At 48.9% G+C, this 18,157-nt stretch overlaps 7 protein-coding genes across 7 annotated transcripts; 4 read left to right on the top strand and 3 right to left on the bottom strand.

Annotated features, from left to right (window-relative positions):
* Positions 1-612: 612 nt before the first annotated feature.
* BGZ61DRAFT_421822 (uncharacterized protein) lies at positions 613-1,486 on the bottom strand (the record flags this gene model as incomplete). The annotated part of the gene is made up of 2 exons (XM_046243519.1): positions 613-1,288; positions 1,336-1,486. The coding sequence occupies 2 exons, from the start codon at positions 1,484-1,486 to the stop codon at positions 630-632; spliced, it is 810 nt and encodes a 269-aa protein (XP_046103951.1). The 3' UTR covers positions 613-629.
* A 2,513-nt stretch (positions 1,487-3,999) lies between these two features.
* Positions 4,000-4,443, top strand: BGZ61DRAFT_353277 (uncharacterized protein; the record flags this gene model as incomplete). Its single annotated transcript, XM_046240502.1, has 3 exons — positions 4,000-4,218; positions 4,272-4,325; positions 4,390-4,443. The coding sequence occupies 3 exons, from the start codon at positions 4,000-4,002 to the stop codon at positions 4,441-4,443; spliced, it is 327 nt and encodes a 108-aa protein (XP_046103950.1).
* A 190-nt stretch (positions 4,444-4,633) lies between these two features.
* Positions 4,634-5,786, bottom strand: BGZ61DRAFT_421817 (uncharacterized protein). The gene is made up of 2 exons (XM_046243518.1): positions 5,666-5,786; positions 4,634-5,598 (listed from the first exon to the last, which is right to left on the bottom strand). Exons 1-2 carry the CDS (start codon positions 5,667-5,669, stop codon positions 4,817-4,819), a joined length of 786 nt encoding a protein of 261 aa, XP_046103949.1. The 5' UTR covers positions 5,670-5,786; the 3' UTR covers positions 4,634-4,816.
* An 847-nt stretch (positions 5,787-6,633) lies between these two features.
* On the top strand, positions 6,634-10,500 carry BGZ61DRAFT_506737 (putative N-ethylmaleimide reductase; the record flags this gene model as incomplete). Its single annotated transcript, XM_046251878.1, has 7 exons — positions 6,634-6,801; positions 6,858-7,160; positions 7,218-7,495; positions 7,572-7,690; positions 7,742-8,126; positions 8,268-8,552; positions 9,406-10,500. Exons 1-7 carry the CDS (start codon positions 6,750-6,752, stop codon positions 10,498-10,500), a joined length of 2,517 nt encoding a protein of 838 aa, XP_046103948.1. The 5' UTR covers positions 6,634-6,749.
* Positions 10,501-10,824: 324 nt separating this feature from the next.
* On the bottom strand, positions 10,825-13,594 carry BGZ61DRAFT_421810 (glycoside hydrolase superfamily; the record flags this gene model as incomplete). The annotated part of the gene is made up of 3 exons (XM_046243517.1): positions 13,347-13,594; positions 11,915-13,296; positions 10,825-11,864 (listed from the first exon to the last, which is right to left on the bottom strand). The coding sequence occupies exons 1-3, from the start codon at positions 13,472-13,474 to the stop codon at positions 10,825-10,827; spliced, it is 2,550 nt and encodes an 849-aa protein (XP_046103947.1). The 5' UTR covers positions 13,475-13,594.
* A 222-nt stretch (positions 13,595-13,816) lies between these two features.
* BGZ61DRAFT_453302 (FMN-dependent dehydrogenase-domain-containing protein) lies at positions 13,817-15,643 on the top strand. The gene is made up of 5 exons (XM_046246063.1): positions 13,817-13,942; positions 13,993-14,051; positions 14,128-15,277; positions 15,339-15,412; positions 15,482-15,643. Exons 1-5 carry the CDS (start codon positions 13,912-13,914, stop codon positions 15,566-15,568), a joined length of 1,401 nt encoding a protein of 466 aa, XP_046103946.1. The 5' UTR covers positions 13,817-13,911; the 3' UTR covers positions 15,569-15,643.
* Positions 15,644-16,184: 541 nt separating this feature from the next.
* On the top strand, positions 16,185-18,045 carry BGZ61DRAFT_494613 (general substrate transporter; the record flags this gene model as incomplete). Its single annotated transcript, XM_046250787.1, has 7 exons — positions 16,185-16,296; positions 16,347-16,441; positions 16,514-16,780; positions 16,831-16,982; positions 17,057-17,302; positions 17,356-17,767; positions 17,845-18,045. The coding sequence occupies 7 exons, from the start codon at positions 16,185-16,187 to the stop codon at positions 18,043-18,045; spliced, it is 1,485 nt and encodes a 494-aa protein (XP_046103945.1).
* Between the last annotated feature and the right edge of the window lie 112 nt (positions 18,046-18,157).

Raw genomic sequence — 18,157 nt, 5'->3', positions numbered from 1 at the left:
CTACCCATCAAGACTCTATGGTTACTAGCTTTGATATGGACTTTTCAAGGCTGGAAATGCTCCTATGTGGTGTGACCTATTGAGAAATAGGGTAAGCAGATGTTCAAGCCACATTGTAGATGCGTTCGACAATTTGGTAGATAAAACCACAACTGCCCAATTGCCAACCGCCCTTAGTCCTCAGCTTCTAGCTTCTCGTGTCAATACGACCTTTTTTACCCTCGCACGAAATAGTGATATTTAGGACATCGCCAAGTCGACCCCTTTATATAAAGCTAGACATGAATCTACTCTGCTACTTGTTCGCAACGAATTTGCTGTGTTATGGCTGCTATCCCTCTCCAGGCAACCAAAGCCCTGATAATCTCGTAGGCCTTCCGTCATCAGTTTCTCGTTAGTTGTAACAGAGGTCTTGAGTTAAACTATGCATATAATTAATTTGTTACGTAATCACAAAAGTTATTCACTCAGCTATATGGGGAAAAGATTTGCGATATAGAAGACGTATGTTTGCTGTAATTTACTATGAAGGGTACTAATCTAGCGTCGATCCATCCAGATTAATAACTTGGCTTAGAAATCACTTTTGGGACAGCCCTCTGTATATCTAGTGGGCAATCCCAGGCAGTTTAGATGAAGTTGCCGCCACCCTCGCAACGGGACAAAGGTGGGTTTGCCTGCCTCTTCTCACAGTACGAGACAGCACCCTCAACCCAGCTGAGACCGTTGTAGCTTGCAGACTTGTGGCTGTCCGCATACCAGGTTCCGACTTGCTTGATGTTGCCGACACATCCGACGAACTGGCGGCCATACCGGCGCGTAGTAATAGGCTTGTAGATCATCACACCACAGAACCCGTCGTGGACCACATGGGCGTCCGACGTCGACTGTGTGGTTGTCCATGTCCTGCTGTAGTTGATCCCGAGTGAACCGGTCAGGCGATCCTTGACGAACCCCAAGTCAACGCCCGCGCTACCACCAATAGTATTGGCGATAGAATGGCCCGAAGTGACAGTGACGGTCAAATCACCGAAGTGAGCGCAGGCGACTGTCGACATCTGCAGGTCCCAGTCCACGAATGTGATCGTGTTGTCGGTGGTAATGGAGTAGGTTTGAGAGCAAGGGGCCCGAGCCTCAAGGTCACGCTCAGTGACGACCTCCCTGGTCTCGACGGCGGGAATGTCGGAAGCATTGTAGGTGACCCAAGATGGGTCCAGCTCAGGAGCCTTGAGGAGCACACCCTTCGACTTGAGCCAGTTCAAGTAGTCGGACTCCTTCACGGCATGTTCTACTCCAGTAAGTAAATGTTACAATGGGGGAAAGAAAGTCGCTTACCGACGCCATCAAGAGGAACAATCAGGTGACCGGGCTCAAGAGTCGAGCCAGGAACCCACTTCGACGCGTTGGGGATCCCGCCACTGTTGACAACGGCTGCACTGACGGCAGTGATCAGGAAGAGGCCGGCGAACTTGAGAGTAGAAGCCATGTTGGAAAGAGTTGAATTTCTGAGAAAGAAGGACTGTGAGCTTGAAGATGTAGCTTAGAGTGATGTTCTACAACAAAATTTGAAACCAGAGGGCGCGACTTGTGATGGTTTATATATTTCAGATAGAGGTTGGGACTCCAACTTTCTGGTCCGCCCGTCTTCTTTGATCTTAGCGGACACTACGGTCCCCAAAGGATGAGCGATATTCCGAAATGAACATCGACATGGTATCTATTCACACAAAGCTAAGATAAGGCACAACTGTTGCTGATCGTCAGGTTCGCGGCTCGGGACCAGGGACATGAAGGTGTCCTGGATGGCAGGGTTATCGGGTAACGGCAAAGGTCGAGGCCTTGGCCGTAGCACATGGGCAATTAAGCGCGTTGAACTGTGGGGAGTCATACGGCAGATGTGGATCTCTATAACCTACCCATGGGAGTGTTAGTGGGAAAGTCTATTCTGCCAATCAAGAGGTTTACTCTATAGTAAAGTGCCCTTTATCTTGCTTCCCGGGAATGGGTTCCAGCGAGGCAAACTCCAGGCCGGATTAATAACAGTGTGTCTGATGAAAAAAGAGCCGATAACTACAACTGCATTATCCCCTATTACCTCTGATGCCTTTTAGATGTAGTTTCACCGCTTCAGCATTTTGCGAACGTTGTGTAACTCTCTTCCATTCCCAAATTCCAAATTGGCAATCAACCCTTGCAAGTCTTACCCTACGAATCGTGCGACAAGTGGAGACATAGAAAGAATGTCACAGCGCTTTACTCCTACCCCACGGTCTTTGCAGTGGCTGGCCAATGATATTGTTTATCTTTTTAAGGATAATCTTAGACCTTCCTCTTACTCTACTAGAACGTCTGCGTCCGAGCGTAAACCGGCTATCACGGCTACTGTTTCAGGGGTATATCTACAGATTAGGCAAGCTTCTAGAACGTTTCTAGCTAGCGTACCAGGTTCAAAACCGAAAGCGACTAACGCCTGCCAAGGCCACCATGTCTGGTGGGCACACTACCAACGATACGAAGAGCCAACACGTCAAGATTGAATCGACGCTATTTTGGACTAGAATCATAGATACGGGATACGAGCGAGTATGGGTACACTACGAGTATAAGTCTAAGTTTCGCTAGTATACCTGCTTCGGGGTCTCCGTGTAGTTGGCCCCGCGCCTATCAACCCGCTTTGGGGGCTTTTACTCTTCGACCGGGCGAAAAGATGTCATATGATCAACCTCGAATGAGGGGCGGAGGGAGGAGGGGCATAGGGCGGTATGACAGGCGATAAATCCCTGGACAAGCGTGATGTTTAGCGTAGGAACAAAGCTTATTCCTCCCGCGTTCTCATGACTGTGACATCTTAAGGTGCCGCATATAGGTCTTCGGTGCGTCGCTTAGAGAGTGTAGAGAGCCTCATGGTCTTGATGTGAAAGGAACACTACTCCAGGTTGTAGAGTGGTGGGTCCCTGTGCACGCAGGCGATGAGTTCTCGGCCGGTCGGGCCCCATCCTCGCCCGTGTTGTGTGAAGCGGTCTGAGCATAAGGCGATGTGTCATCCACTTTGAGGATCGTCTCCGAGCCACGCTTCGGTGAGGTCTCCGAACCATACTTCGGAGGAGGCGCCGCTGTGTATTACTATGGATGCTCCTTCTTGGGGTCTGACCAGAATCATTTGATGCCCCCAAAGTCTTTGTTTAATTTCCAGAGCCAGTTAAGTGAACGTAGTAGGAGTGCTATCGATGGTGCAGTCGTTAGGTTATTCCGTCAGATAAGCGGGATAACATGATTCTCCAGAGCCTTGTTAGGCTGAGCTGTTAGGCTGAGCTCCCCTCGTACGTCGGTCTCGGTCCTGCACCCGGGCCAATCAGTGATTGTTTTGGTTCTGTCCAGGTAAGGTTTGGCGTTTAATGGTAGTTCGTCGTTAGTGGATTTGATGCGAAATTGGGACCCATGTTGTTGGGTTGGTGAATTGCGGGCGTACGGATAGTTGGTGCCGAATTCCTATATCAGAGTAGTCTTGGAATTCGTCTGGAATTTGAGTTTCAACCCCCCCACCCGCCACTCCGCCAATTTCAACGTTGGCCGTGAGGTTGGGAATTACGATCAGTTGTTCATAGCTTTCTTCCATAATGGGAAGGTGCTATGTATTTTCTATACGAGAGCTATTCTTACGGTTAGCACTGGAATATTATACTTTCGCAGGGGGGTTATCCTAAGCGCGGTTCTGTTTAGGGACAAGTTCTCTATCGGGTTGAGTCTCTTCAGACTGATAGATGCTCAACAGCCTCGCCTTGCTCCAAGTATTTAATATCAACTATTCTGCCCAGCATTTCATCCAACATCCAACACCATCCAACTCCTACATTCTTCATCCATCCTTCTAGGTTGAACAGCTCGCCTCGTTCATCCACAATGCACGTCGCTCATCTCGCTTTCTTTTTGGCGGCTGCCGGCTCGTAAGTTGTCTATCTTCTCCTCACTCATCCTCACTCCCCCAAGAAACTCAAGGGGATGAAGCTAACACACCTCACCTGCTGTAGAGCATTCGGCCACCTCCATCATGCCGCTTCTTGCCGAGGAGACCGAATTGATTCTCCTATCGGAGGTACCGCATGGAGCGTGAGCTACAACTGGCAGACGACTTATGAGATTATGGTCGATGCCACGAAGTGCGCCTGCCGCTATTACCACGCACGCACTGCGGGTCACAATTGCCCGGATTGCACCTACGTGAGCTCCCTATCATCTTGAACTCTCATTTCGGCTTACTAACTAGAATAAAGAACGACAGCCAGTTGGCTTGCACCTCTGCTGGTGGACTCATTGGCGGTGATGAGGTAAGATAGCCGTTTAAAATGGCCTTTGATAGCAGGATATTTGCTAACGTCTTTTCTTTTTCAGATGAACTACTACTGCGAGAAGAAGTGCGGCGCTAAGGGCTCTGTGGCTGATTAAGATACCCTACGGTTGTGTTCTTATGGGAGGAAAGTAGTGTGATGGTGCTTGTTGACGGGTTGGAGTTTTTGAATAGCAGGGCTAGCCTGACAAGCTAGATACTACTAAAAGTACTGCTCCTTCCTTAGTTGGAAGGGCATACTTTTCTCTTCAATTTGAACTATGAGACGGGCTGTATCTTATTTGTGCCGTTTGACTAGCTGTTACGGCAGCTCTCATCTCCTACTAACAAAGTAGCTATCAAGACTGACAGTATGTGACTTTAACTTTAACTAATTGTTAGATTATATTCATAGCTAAGGAGCTTGGGTTATTTTACTGATCCTGAAAATATCAATTATAATAGCTACTATAGTAGAATACTCAATTCGTCTCAGGCTTTCAAGACGGTAGGAAACGCTGGGCTCTTCACATTGACTCCCTCGTCGGACCCTTCCAGCGGCAGCCAGAGTGCCAAGTATGGGCTCGTACGGTCGAGCACTATTTCAGCTTTCAAAACATCAGGGAAAACATCGCCAATGGAACTTTGTTCGGCCACCGACAATACGCCCTGTTGAATGGAGTCAAAGTCATCCCCTTGCGGCTTAGGGAAAGACAGCTGAACGGCGAACATTTTGGATTCCGGGCAATGTAGAAGCCAGAACGACTCTGCCCCCCTGCTCTCGGCGGCATCCTTCAGAACGGGGTAATGTTGCTGCAAAATCGACTCTGCGTCTTTGATGTCGTATGTCCAGCGCTGGAAGCGACCAATGGCGTGTCCGTCGACGGGAGTAAAGTTGTGAGCCCCAATAACCCTCCACACCCAAAGATTGACGGACTTGAACAGCGGTTGATTCCAGAACGTGGTCTTCGGCTCACCGACCTCGAAATCGTTGGTGGTCCAGTTCTCATAGTCCTTTGCCTCCTCGAACGTGCGGAACAGGTATGCACCGCCTGTGAGCAAGTCTCCGCTGACTTCATGGAATCGAGCGGGAAGATATTTCAGATACATCCCCGGCCGTTTACCCATTACTTGGCTGCCATGGTACTGATCGTTCCATACGTCTTGGATGGAAACTCGCGCCTCGATGTGGATTTCCGTCGTGCACGCACCAGCAGCATGGATTACTCCAGCCTTGTAGCTGAGGACCGGCTTGTCTGCGCTCTGAGATTCTGCTATTGCCTTGGTGTAAATAATAACGCCACCAGGTGTGGAGTGCACAAGTAAACTCTATTGACTTACCCATCTTGGATACAGGGCGACAGTCTTGAATCAGTAGCTTTATGGTGGTGACAATGGAGTAGGAAATGGAAAGACTGCACAGGGGTTTTCAGCGTTTGGCTGAGCTTTGTACGAATCTCGCCTGTGCAACATTCCTGTCCCATTAGTATCCGTGGCGTCAAAGGGCTGAATGCGGGGATGAGCATGACATCACGGTGACGTCTTGGGCTGTATTCAGAGTCAACTTGCCCAATTAAGTTCTGCCATGGCATGTCTCACATCAGCCCATCAGCACAGCCTCAAAATAGGCTGCCACATTGAGAGGTTATCGTAAGGGACTTTGGGGATCTCGTGCCATACTTCTGACTTTGCAGCTAATCAGACCTCCCTCTATTTCCCGATTATATCCCTCAAGATAACCCAACCCTGTGATTATGGTCCCAGCTCTGTCAGGCAGCGAGCGACGAATGCTAATCGCCACTGTCTTTCTATGTATCAAAGATGGGCTATTGACCCATCCCTTTAGTAGAAGTCAGAATTCCATGGCTTCTTTTCTCAGATTGAAATTGAGTCTGTCCCAGCTAATCTAAGTCACAGGGATTAATTTTACGCCACATGGAACAGATGTTTAGGAGATTTTTGCAAGTGAGAGATGGCGCAGTTAAGCAGAATTATCCAAGGCGTAGAATGTCAAGCTACACACTAATCATAGAGGATTACGATAACACCATGGAGGGCTTGGATGCATGGATACCTGATTATAGTGCTCGTGGCTTTATGATTTCTAGCAACGGGCGCACTTCACTGCTTCAGCCTACCCTGTACCAAGACGCGATTGTGACACGTCGCGATGACGGGAGCACTAGTACGCGCTTCAAAGGGAACGGGAGAACATTGTTGCGGATAAGTTTGATTTGTCAGCCTGAGTCCAACGCTGCTATTTTGGCTGCGCTCTGTGTCCAATCAGATTAAAGACTAAGAATAAGACTCACGGAGTAGAAATCAGCGTGAGAAAGGCTGGTTCTACTCTATTACATGCCTCTAGCTACGCATTTAGGAAACAAATACCCTTATTATCGTTACCGAGGCACCTTCATTTTATACCATGGTATCGATAAGTCATCCCTCCACAGACGTCGACGATGACATCATTACAAGTAGGTCAAAACATCGAGAGACAATCTCGCGTTGCCCAGCTGTTGACTCTACTCAGATGAAAGGTTTCACTTCATCTCCATCACTAATCCAGACGACGCGAAAGACCGGAAAATGAGACGAGATGCCCGATCTCATGCAGTGAAGCAAGCGCTCAAGAACAAACGAATGCTTCAGCAAGAGTCAAGGGACAATTTCCGTATAGTGTCATCGAACGATTACGCGAAAAGATTAGCAAGCAAAAGAAGAAGACGTCCTAAAAGCCTTGTTATGTCGCCCTACTCCCTATCTGCAGGCGCGCTTGATCCGTTCCAGACGCTTGCTGTGGATTCCTCGAGATTGCAGGTATTTCTTGGTGACTGTAAGCTTGCCCTAACTGCTCAAAGATGCCTAGAACAGACTTACATTCAATATTTAGACAAAGCGAGGCAAGCCGCTGAGCCAGTATTTAGCGTCGCGGACGAACTTGCATTCCATAGCTTTCGCGAAGTTTTCCAAACTGGGCTTGATGATCCTGCTCTTCTGAATGCCGTCATGCTCACATTTGCATTTGCGGCGACAGAGGGAACCATTGATCGAGAGTGCCTTGGGTACCAGAGTGAGGCCATGGGGTATATACGTGAAAGGATGAGTTCTCTAGACAGGGCTACTTCGGCATCAACCATTGGCGCCATTTTGCTGCTAGCTGGTGTGGAGGTTAGCATCTTTTCCTTTTGCACTTCAAAATGTCGACAGTATAGAACTACGAAAGACTGATATTTCAACGATATAGGCTCAGCGTGGGATGCAATTCCAAGTCCAACTTCACATGACCGCAATACAACAACTGCTTGATATCTGTCGAAGAGAGCGAATAAATCTCGCTGGCGGCATTAAGCGTGCCATATTTTGGTAAGCTACAAGGCGGTTAATTTAAGGAATCACTCTTACGTTGACCAATAGGCAAGACTTGAATTCCTCAGTTATGACAGGATCTAGTCGCATTGTTGATCACACCACTTTCGCAGAGCTTCAATGGAGAAGAGATCCATTCTCTCCGAGCTATTTTCAGCTGCCACCGGGATTCCAAGCGCTATCCCACTCACTACCGAAAGAGTTTGGCGAGGTACTTGAAGACGTATACGCATTGCAGTGCATTCGAGACTTTTCCCGTTCACCAAATCCAGATATACTGTCAATGGCATACATAAATAACCACCAAGCATCTATCCAATCCCGGCTGTTAGGAATAGGAAATATTTCACCTATGCTGGAGTGCTGTCGTCTTGCAGCATACCTATGCTCAAGTATGCTATGCTGCAAGGTTTGGTGTGCTTTAGTAATCCCGGTACGTTACCTATATAGATCGCGTTCTTCAAATTTGTTTGTCTTGCTCCCTTCAAGAAGGTCTGGGTATTAAAATCCTTGAAGATTTGCCATATTGATTCGCCCGGCTAACTTGGGTGTGTGCTGACTTTGCGTTTCATAGTCCCATGTTTCCCTGCAACTGCTCCGCAAACTACAGCAAACCAACGACGACCCCATGTGGGATGATCAACCAGATTTGCTACTCTGGCTATTGTATATAGGCGGGGCATTTGCCCAGACAGGGATAATGCGCTCTGACTATGTCGTACTCCTGCACGGAAACATCTCTTCCAGGCTTGGAGGCTTGTTTAGGTCATGGTTGGAACTGCTCGGAATTCTGAAAAAGTTCATTTGGTCAGACGAAGCGTTCATGCCGCAAGTCAAGGGGCTTTGGAAAGATGTTTCGGTCTAAAACGGCCCATCATCTGTGTTCTTATGGTTCCCTTGTAGTGGGGGTTGACATGTTGGCTAGGGCCAGCAGACTTGTTACTGTGAAGGAATATGACTCGCTGAACAAGTTTACTCGTGCCTAATACTTGCCTTACCGCTTTATATTTCATCCAAAAAAAAGAGCCGCGTGATCCAGGAGAGATTGTGTGGGTGGTACCGGAATCCATGTCTCGTAGTAAGACTTGTGTCGTGTCTAGTAGATGTGAATCCTGCAGACAGTTTTCAGAGAATTCCAACCTAGCCTACGTGAGACTTATGCATCGTGCATAGATTCGATCCGACAGATAATTTACTCTTTGTAATCAGCAATTGTTATTGTCGGTATCATCACAATTGTGCGGAATATGTAGGTAGATACTGGCCCTGCGCAAAAAGTACTCTAGGCTACTTCCGGAAGTATGATCTTTCCACAATTGGAAGTACCCACTTTCCCCATTAGGAATCATCTCTTTCCCTTGACTAGAAGTATCTTTGCTCCATGACTGGAAATATCTCTATTCCAAGAATGTAAGGATCTCTGCTCCTGGGATGGGGTATCTTTACCCCGAGAATGTAAGAACTGAGTAATCATAATCGGAACAGTCTAGAATCGATTATTCCTACTAGACATCATTGGTTTGGTTAGGCTGTGCCCTCAAAGTACCTAGAGGCCAAGCGGTATATAAACCTCACAGTCCAAGCGGTTGAAGGTTCGCCTCCTAGATACCCAAACTACCAACATACTTCTCCAACACAAGAGGTGAAATACCAGCATACTGCACACGACCTTCCCAAAACCTTTGATAATGGCCGAATCACAACTTTTCAAGCCTTTGAAAATAGGCAATGTGGAAGTGAAGCATCGTATCGGAATGCCTTCACTCACACGCTTCCGAGCGGATGACCAGCGCGTGCCGACATCCTTGATGAAGGAATATTATGGGCAGCGAGCCGCTGTACCCGGCACCTTGATCATCGCGGAGGGCACCTTCGTATCTCAATCGGCGTGCGGCGGGTTTCCTAACGCGCCCGGGATTTGGAGTCAAGACCAAGTCACTGCGTGGAGAGCCATCACCGACGAGGTCCACAGTAAAGGCTGCTTCATATTCTGTCAGCTCTTTGCAATGGGCCGTGCTGGCGATATCGAGGTGGCTAAGAAAGAGGGGATCAACATCGTGGCACCTAGCGCCCTTCCAATCGACAAAGACTCCCCGACACCACAGGCCATGACCATCGAAGAAATCAAGCAAACGGTTGAAGACTTTGCCAAAGCTTCGGAGAACGCAATCAGCGCAGGCTTCGACGGCGTTGAGTGCCATGGCGCGAACGGTTACCTCCTTGATCAATTTATTCAAGATGTCAGTAACACGCGCGACGACGAGTATGGCGGCAGTGTGGAAAACAGGTCTCGGCTCATTAGCGAAATCATGGAGGCCATGGTCAGTTCCGTTGGCTCAAACCGTGTTGGGCTCCGTCTCAGCCCCTGGAGTTTGTTTCAGGGCATGAGGATGGATGATCCAATTCCACAATTCACAGACATCGTCAACAAAGCGAGTCAATTCAACCTCGCGTACCTTCACTTGGTCGAATCGAGAGTGTCCGGTAGCGAGGATGCCAAAGGCGACGACCGGTTGGATTTTGCATATGACCTCTGGAAGGGACCTATCCTCGTTGCTGGGGGGTATAATCCCGCCGAGGCGCAGAAGTTGGTCGACGAAGAACATCCGGACAAGGATATTGTGGTCATGTTTGGGAGACACTTCATTGCAAACCCTGATCTGGTGTATCGGATCAAGGAGGGCCTGGAGCTTAGTGCATACAACCGTAGCACTTTCTACGTCAACACCTCACCAGTAGGCTATGTAGACTATCCGCTCAGCGTGGAGTATCTGGAGAGCGAAAAGGTTTCAATCAGCACCAACTGATAACGGCACATGCTAGGCAGATTCTGGGCACATCAGAGACTCGATGAGGACGCTTTTAGAGCCCCTCAATTATTAGATAGATTAAAGCCATACAGTCGTTACAAACAATAGGGGCACACTTCAAAAACTACACCTAGCGCCGGGGAATACAGCAACTCGTTTCATAAGGTTGTTGCACACTTATCTTTTCCTGAAGCTCTTACTTCAGCCTTCATTTCTCGTTCACCATAGACGATAACCTTGCTGTGAGTGTGCCAGTGGACCCTTCGTATGTACTATTGCCATACTACTTTAATCCATACAACAACAACTGTGTCAATGGTACTACTTGACATAAGTCCAATTAAGATCCTGAGCCAAAGCAGCATCACCACTGATAGTGACAACATGTTTGTCCCCTGGCATAACATCAAATCCATTGTCACTCAGTTTGAGTCCTTCCCTCTCCTCGAACGTAAAACCCTTTACCGGAGCCTCTGCAGATACTGTGATCCGATCGTTGGATGGAGAGGCTTCTACCGTGACATTTCGATCAGAGAAGTCCAGGTACTTAAAGGGCTGCGGCCAGGCCGTATCTGTAGCCACAACCTGTCCATCTACACTGATGACCGCGTGAATAACAAAGGGATCGGAGCCCTCTAAGTCCCGACCATCACAAGACTTAGCCGCATTCACTCGATGAGCCCGGAATAATTCTGTCGTGCCGTTTGGGCTTGCCAGCGTCTGGGTAGTGATGCTTTCACTGACAAGATCGCCCGACCGGATAGAAATGAACTTGATCGTCACGTCAACCTCCACTGCCACTTGATGGCTACTTGCAATCCACAAATCGAATTCGCTGGTGTTGGTGGCCGTCGTATCGGCATGGCCTGAAGTCCACACTGGACAAGTTCGAGCAATGCCCACGTCCAAGAGCCGTAGAGCTCGCGAGATGGCGTAAAAGGCTGGTTTCTTGACGAGATAATAGTCAACGATAGCCCACGACATGGTAGGCCAGCAATCGTTGAGCTGCCAGACAAGCACGCCGCCGCATTTGCGCGCGCCAGCTCGCCCCCACATTCGTCGCCAGGCCTTGTATGTATACCGCATGGCTTCCGCTTGAAGAATCTGGGTGATGTGGGTGAAAGATGATAAGTTGTATGAGACCTGGAAGTTCTCGGCGACATATGTCATAAGACGACGCTCATGATCAATGGCTTTGTTGCGGAAGTCCATCATCATTGAGCCTGGTTGCTGCTGCTGGGGGTTGGTGATCATTCGGCGGGTGGTCTCGACATGGGGATAGGCCTCCATTCCGAACTCGCTGATAAAACGACCGGCTAGTTGATCACAGTCTTGGTATCTCCTCATTTCTCCGTGCCAGACTAGTTGTTGTAAGGCCAAATCGTAACGAGCGATGGATGGGATGACTTACTATTCCACTGGTGAATGTCACCCACCGTTGGATCGGTTGTGTGTTTCCCATCACCCCAAGGGCTTCCCGGGTGATAGACCATTGACGGATCCTCCTCCTTTATCCATTTCGGTAGCAAGTGCTCGTAGATGTAGCGTGCAGGGAATGTCGACTTGAGCCACGACTCTGGATCAGTGTCCTCACGCTTATACTCCAGCTTGTACCTCTCCTGGACCTGATAGTCCTCGTTGTTTCCGGCCCAAATGACCACTGAAGGGTGAGTTCTCAGCCGCCTGATATTTTGTCGTGCCTCCTCCTCCACAGATTGGAGGAATTTGGGATAGACTGGATAGCTGGCGCAAGCAAATGCGAAATCATGCCAGACCAATATCCCGAATGCGTCGCAAGCGTCTAAAAATGCATCGTCCTCGTAGATTCCACCACCCCACACACGTATCATGATCTGGTTAGATTCCACCATGAGCTTCATCCAGTCAAAATACCGATCCTTGGTCATTTGTGCAAGATAACTGTCACCGGGGATCCAGCATGAACCACCGGCAAAGATATCGATGTCATTGATGCGAAAGTAGAAGGATTTTCCAAATTCATCCGTCTCTTGGACTAACTCGCAACGCCGAAAACCAATGAATTTGGTCTGGGCACTGATTTTCGTATCTGCTCGGATGAGCTCTGCGGAAAGTCGGTACCGAGATTGTGATCCATAGCCATGAGGGTACCATAATGAAGGCTCATTAAGCTGCACCTCTGCTTTAGCTAAGCCGTTGGCGTCAACATGACACTCTTGTTGAAGGAATGTTTTCTCCTCATGGAAAAGTGACAGGACAATCTTGTCGCCCTCCCGCACACCTTCGCCGACCCTTGCGTACAAGTGGCCAGAGCAAGTTTTAAGATCCGGTGAGACTTGGTACTGCGCCCAGACATCGTCAACACGCGCAACGTACTGCTCGAGGAGAACTGGTCGCCAAGGCCCTGCTGTCATCAGGATAGGGCCCCAATCCCAACCCCAGTTGTACTGAGCTTTGCGCACGGGAATGCGGCCTCCTTCGGTTTGGCGGACGTGGAAAGTGTGCTCCGGGTGTTGGCGGACGAGCTCTCGACCACAAAGGAGCGCAGATTTGAACACGATCTGAAGCTCGTTTTTTTGGTTCCAGAGTAGATACTCAGAGACATGGACCCGGTGAGAGACGTGCATATTGTCGGACTCCAGAATTGTCCTTCCGTTGAGACTAACAGTGGCGAAGGTATCAAGTCCCAGAAATACCAAGTCCATTCTAGCACCCTCGACGTAAGGTGCGGTGAACTGGGTTCGGTAGACCCAATCCTTTTCCGCGATCCATTGCACTGCAAGTTCGTTGGCATCCAGGAACGGATCAGGGATTCTAAGAGTTTATTAGTACTTGCGTGGTTTGACGCCGGTAATGATGCATACTGTTTGTTGGCAAGAAGGTCAATATGGACCTCGCTGGGCACTTGTTTTACAGGCAACCAAGTACCATCGGACTGGTCATCACACTGCTTCATGGACCAGCCAGTTTTCAACTCCGTAGATTGCTGCATGCTGGCAAAAGACTGAAATATTGCTACTGCCTTTTCGATTTGTCGGTTGGTGTTCAATGAGGCAACCAGTACAAAGTTGTGCTTCGTATCAATACTGAAGCAGGATTGAGGCGACTTATTTATTCAGTGGTGTTATTATCGCACAAGACTAAGACGATACGGCATTTCACAATGGCTAATAACGGGCGGGGTATTGTGGTGTAACGTATGAGCCTGAGTAATTTCGGGAAAAGCGCTATTCCCGTGCCCAAAGTGATACGGAGATCCAATCCTCCGTACTCGTTTGGTACGAAGACCGAAATGTGGGGAAGCTGGACTCGACTCAGGTGACATGTCTTCTTTGGACTTCAATCTTTCAGTCTTCAGTGCCAAGGAGCAAAAGCGTAGGGTGACACGAAGAGAGAGGATCATGACATAGTGCAACTACACCAGAAACTATGGAAGATAAGCTGTTCTCACTGCCAGATTGTAAGTCATCGACCATCAATCAAGCTGGTCTCGGTCGCTGACGGCTTTAGTGCACCACCACCGGAGCGAAGATGATTGCTGGATTGCAATCCACGGCAACGTTTACAATGTAAGTCTATCATAACAGTGATTGTACAGGGGCGCTGGTCACTTTCAATCGCTTTTAACTGATTGATTCACACCAGGTTACCAGCTTCTTAGGCAATCACCCTGGGGGAAAGGCCATCCTTCTTCGCCATGCTGGCACTGATGCGACAAATGCCTTCGAGGACGTCCATCCAATCGAACTTCTTGACGAATACCTAACCCCCAAGCAACTTTTGGGTCGGTTGGAGCCCACTGCTCAGGGCAAAAGAACAATCACACAAGCAACGCCTCTGGCTCTCCCAATGGCGACGATACTGAGCATCGCCGAGATGGAACGCATTGCCTTGGAGCGTCTCAGCCCCAAGGCTCTCGCGTACTACACATCCGGCACAGACGATCAAATCACAAAACTAGCCAACGGAAATATTTTCAAGTCCATCTTGCTCCGGCCGAGGGTATTCGTGGACTGCACCCACTGTTCGCTATCAACCACTCTCCTAAGCAATCGGGTCGGCTTGCCAATCTTCATTGCCCCAGCAGCCATGGCCAAATTGGCTCATCCTTCGGGTGAAGCTGGTATTTCTGCTGCTTGTTCTAGGCTCAATGCACTGCAAATCATCAGCAAGAACGCGTCTATGTCCGTGACAGACATTGTGCAGGCAGGCCCCGACGCAGTGTTCGGCTGGCAGCTTTACGTTCTCAAGGATACCAAGGCTACAGAGAGGACCTTGGCTCACATCAAGAATATCCCGCAGATCAAATTCATCGTTTTGACTCTCGATGCTCCATTCCCAGGAAAACGGGAAGCTGATGAACGTTACAAGGCTGCAGAAGTCGCAGCAGGCGCATCTCCGTCGGTCTGGGGTACGGAATCTGCCCTGACCTGGGACAAGACTTTGGTCTGGCTGTGCCGTCACACTGACCTTCCAATTGTGTTGAAGGGCATCCAAACTCATGAGGATGCGCACCTGGCGACCAAGTTCCCGGCCGTCCAGGGCATCATCCTATCTAACCATGGTGGCAGGGCGTTGGATACTACCAACACGCCCATTCAGGCCCTGTTGGAAATACGAAAATTCTGTCCGCGGGTTCTTGATCAGTTGGAAGTTTGGGTTGATGGAGGCATCAAGAGAGGATCCGATGTGATCAAGGCGCTGGCTCTGGGCGCGAAGGGTGTTGGGCTCGGTCGAGCGGCACTTTACGGCCTGGCGGTAGGCGGAGAGGAAGGCGTTTACCGATCTCTGGAGAGTATGTTTTCTCGCTTTCCCTTTTCTTCAAAATCGCATTTGCCGACTGACTCGAAATGAAGTTCTCGCGGATGAAGCTGTGACGACTATGAGGCTACTTGGCGTTGGTCGTGTAAGCGATCTTAGACCCTACCATGTGAGTACTGTGAATTCCCACTGGCCCGTCTGAGCGAAGAAGGGCATTGGTTGATTAAATATCCTACAGGTGAACGCTGCTGTATTGAATTCTCAGCTTTATGATGGGCCGTCAGGTTTGGATGTAGCAGAAACCAGTGTCAGCGCAAAACTATAGGCATCGCATAAGACACATCTTTTTGAACCGAGTAGCATGTAATGAATGATAGTAGATGAGCGTGGACATTCCCCGTCACCTCCAAAAAAATTGTCATGACTAAAATAAACCAGACTTGCAAAACTGAAGTCCGGCTATGGCCGTCATTCCGGTGGCCAAAAGCTACATGACCTCTCCACCTCGCATCATTAAGTGGCGTGACGTCCGGGGGATCTGAGGCTACCCCCGTTCTTGGCACGAAGATATAAATCCCCGTGTCACGCTTTCGGCCTAGTCTTTGGAGAAGGCCGGGGACCCCGCGGGGAATCACAGGGATGTCTCATTGTGACCGACTCCCCAAGCCAAGCATCTTCAAGCGAACCTAGAGCTATAAGAATACATGCATGCCTTCTTCAATTCAGAATTTTAGGGAAATATCATTCCAACCTTCGCAACAAGCCTGGTTCGCTTGCTGATTGGAGGTCTGGTTCTTTCTTCGTCAGGACTCCCCTCTCATCCAACAGTCAACACACAACTCGATTGACTCCATCACGAGCCCAAGTCTTCCATCATGGACAAAGTCAAGGACAAATCCATGTTGAAGGAAGTTGAAAACATGGAAAACATGCAGGACTCGATGGAGACGTACGCCAACATCATGGCCAAGGACAAGCCTGACCCACGGGGACCAGGCTACATCAAGCTGTATCTTCTTTGTTCAGCCGTCTTTCTATGCTCGACGATGAACGGTATGCACCCACGTTCCCTGAAAAAGATTGAAAAATGCTGAATTAAGTAGGGTTTGATAGCAGCTTGATGGGTTCCATCAACGCGCTTCCAAACTACACTTCATACTTCAACCTACCGGAGAACGGCAACGCCAGTACCGGTATTGTTTTTGCGATTTTCCAGGTGAGGGCGAATATCATATTCCTTTGCCACTACTTAGTACTGATAGTTTTACAGGTTGGTCAAATGTGCGGCGCTCTCTTCATCTGGATGACGGACTGGTATGGACGAACATGGCACATCTTCTTTGGCTGCTTGGGCGTGTGCATTGGAACTGTCGTAACGTCTCTGTCAACATCTCTGCCCATGTTTATTGCCGGGAGGTTTCTTCTGTCCTTCTTTGCGACCTGTGCGCATACTGCTGCTCCTCTGTATCTGGTTGAGCTAGCCCCGGCAGCTTACCGCGGAACCATCGCAGGAATGTACAACACCTTCTACAACGTGGTATGTATGAATCTTAAACCAGGTAATATTTTACTAAACTATCGATTTAGGGCTCTGTGTTTGCTACCTCAGCGGTGTACGCCTGCCACAAATACCTCGCCCATAGTGGTGACATCGATTGGAGACTCCCTCTTTGGCTTCAGATGGTTTGTCCGGGATTGGTCTGCATACTTATCAAATTCTACCCTGAGTCTCCCCGATGGTAGGTCGATTACCCTTGAGCAGTGATAGCCCGGTCGATAGGGAGATTTCAGGATTGCTGACCTCTGACTGTAGGCTCGTTGCCAAGAACCGACGCGAAGAAGCAAGGGCTATTATCGCCACGTATCACACCAACGGCGACATTGACCACCCGCTTGTTGCCCTGCAAATGAGAGAGATGATTGCAACAATTGATGAAGACCACCAAGCGTCCTGGAAAGATCTTTTTGATCTCAGTGTGCTTGTTGAATCGCGTTCCAGCCGTTACAGATTGATGCTCAATATCGCATTCTCTTGGTTTGGCCAATTTAGCGGAAACAAGTCAGTTATGACGATCCTTTGTCCACAACTTGCAGGACTGACAGTCGTATTAGTATCGTGTCCTACTACCTGCCCATTATGCTTACTGGTATTGGAATCACCAACACCAACACCAAGCTGATTCTGAACATTGTGTATGCGGTTGTCGGCTGGGTCTCTTCCATTATTGGCTCTCGTCTACACGATGTCGTCGGTCGCCGCAAGATGCTTATCACTGCCACAGCAGGCATGACCGTATGCTTGGCAATAGTTGCGGCATGTGCAGCAGGATACACGAAATACGGCAACCAGGCGTCGTCCACTGTCAGTATCGTCTTCATTTTCATGTTCGGCGCAGTTTTTGCCTGTGGCTTCACTCCAATGCAGCCAATTTACCCTGCCGAAGTCGTGAGCAATAAGATGCGAGCCAAGGCCATGGGAACGTTCAAACTGACAGCCGGAGCGGCTGGATTCCTCAACACCTTTGTTGGTCCCATTGCGCTCTCTAATGCAAGTCACCCAATCTCCCTCCCTCTCAAGCTCAGCGCTAATCTTCTGTCAAGATCGGCTATTGGTTCTATGTGTTTTTCGTGTTTTGGGATACCTTCGAGATGACCTTTATGTATTTCCTATTCGTTGAAACCAAAGGCTCTACACTGGAGGAGCTGGATGTTATATTCGAAGCAAAGAACCCGCGAAAGGCCAGCGTTGAAGCCGCAAAGGCTCGGAAGAGGATTATCAAACAGAGAGGATCCTCGGTCTAGTTTTTATCAGATAGGCTCAAGGAGCACAGAGGTTGTGATTATAAGACCTGTGAGATAATGGCGTTTATACTACCGAACCTAAAATTGAGCAAACAGTTTGTAATATTTATTA

The sequence above is a fragment of the Ilyonectria robusta genome (assembly GCF_021365365.1).
Source record: "Ilyonectria robusta strain PMI_751 chromosome Unknown BGZ61scaffold_11, whole genome shotgun sequence".
NCBI lineage: Eukaryota > Fungi > Ascomycota > Sordariomycetes > Hypocreales > Nectriaceae > Ilyonectria > Ilyonectria robusta.
Note: the sequence above shows the minus strand (reverse complement) of the source record. Positions and strands in the feature narration are given on the sequence as shown.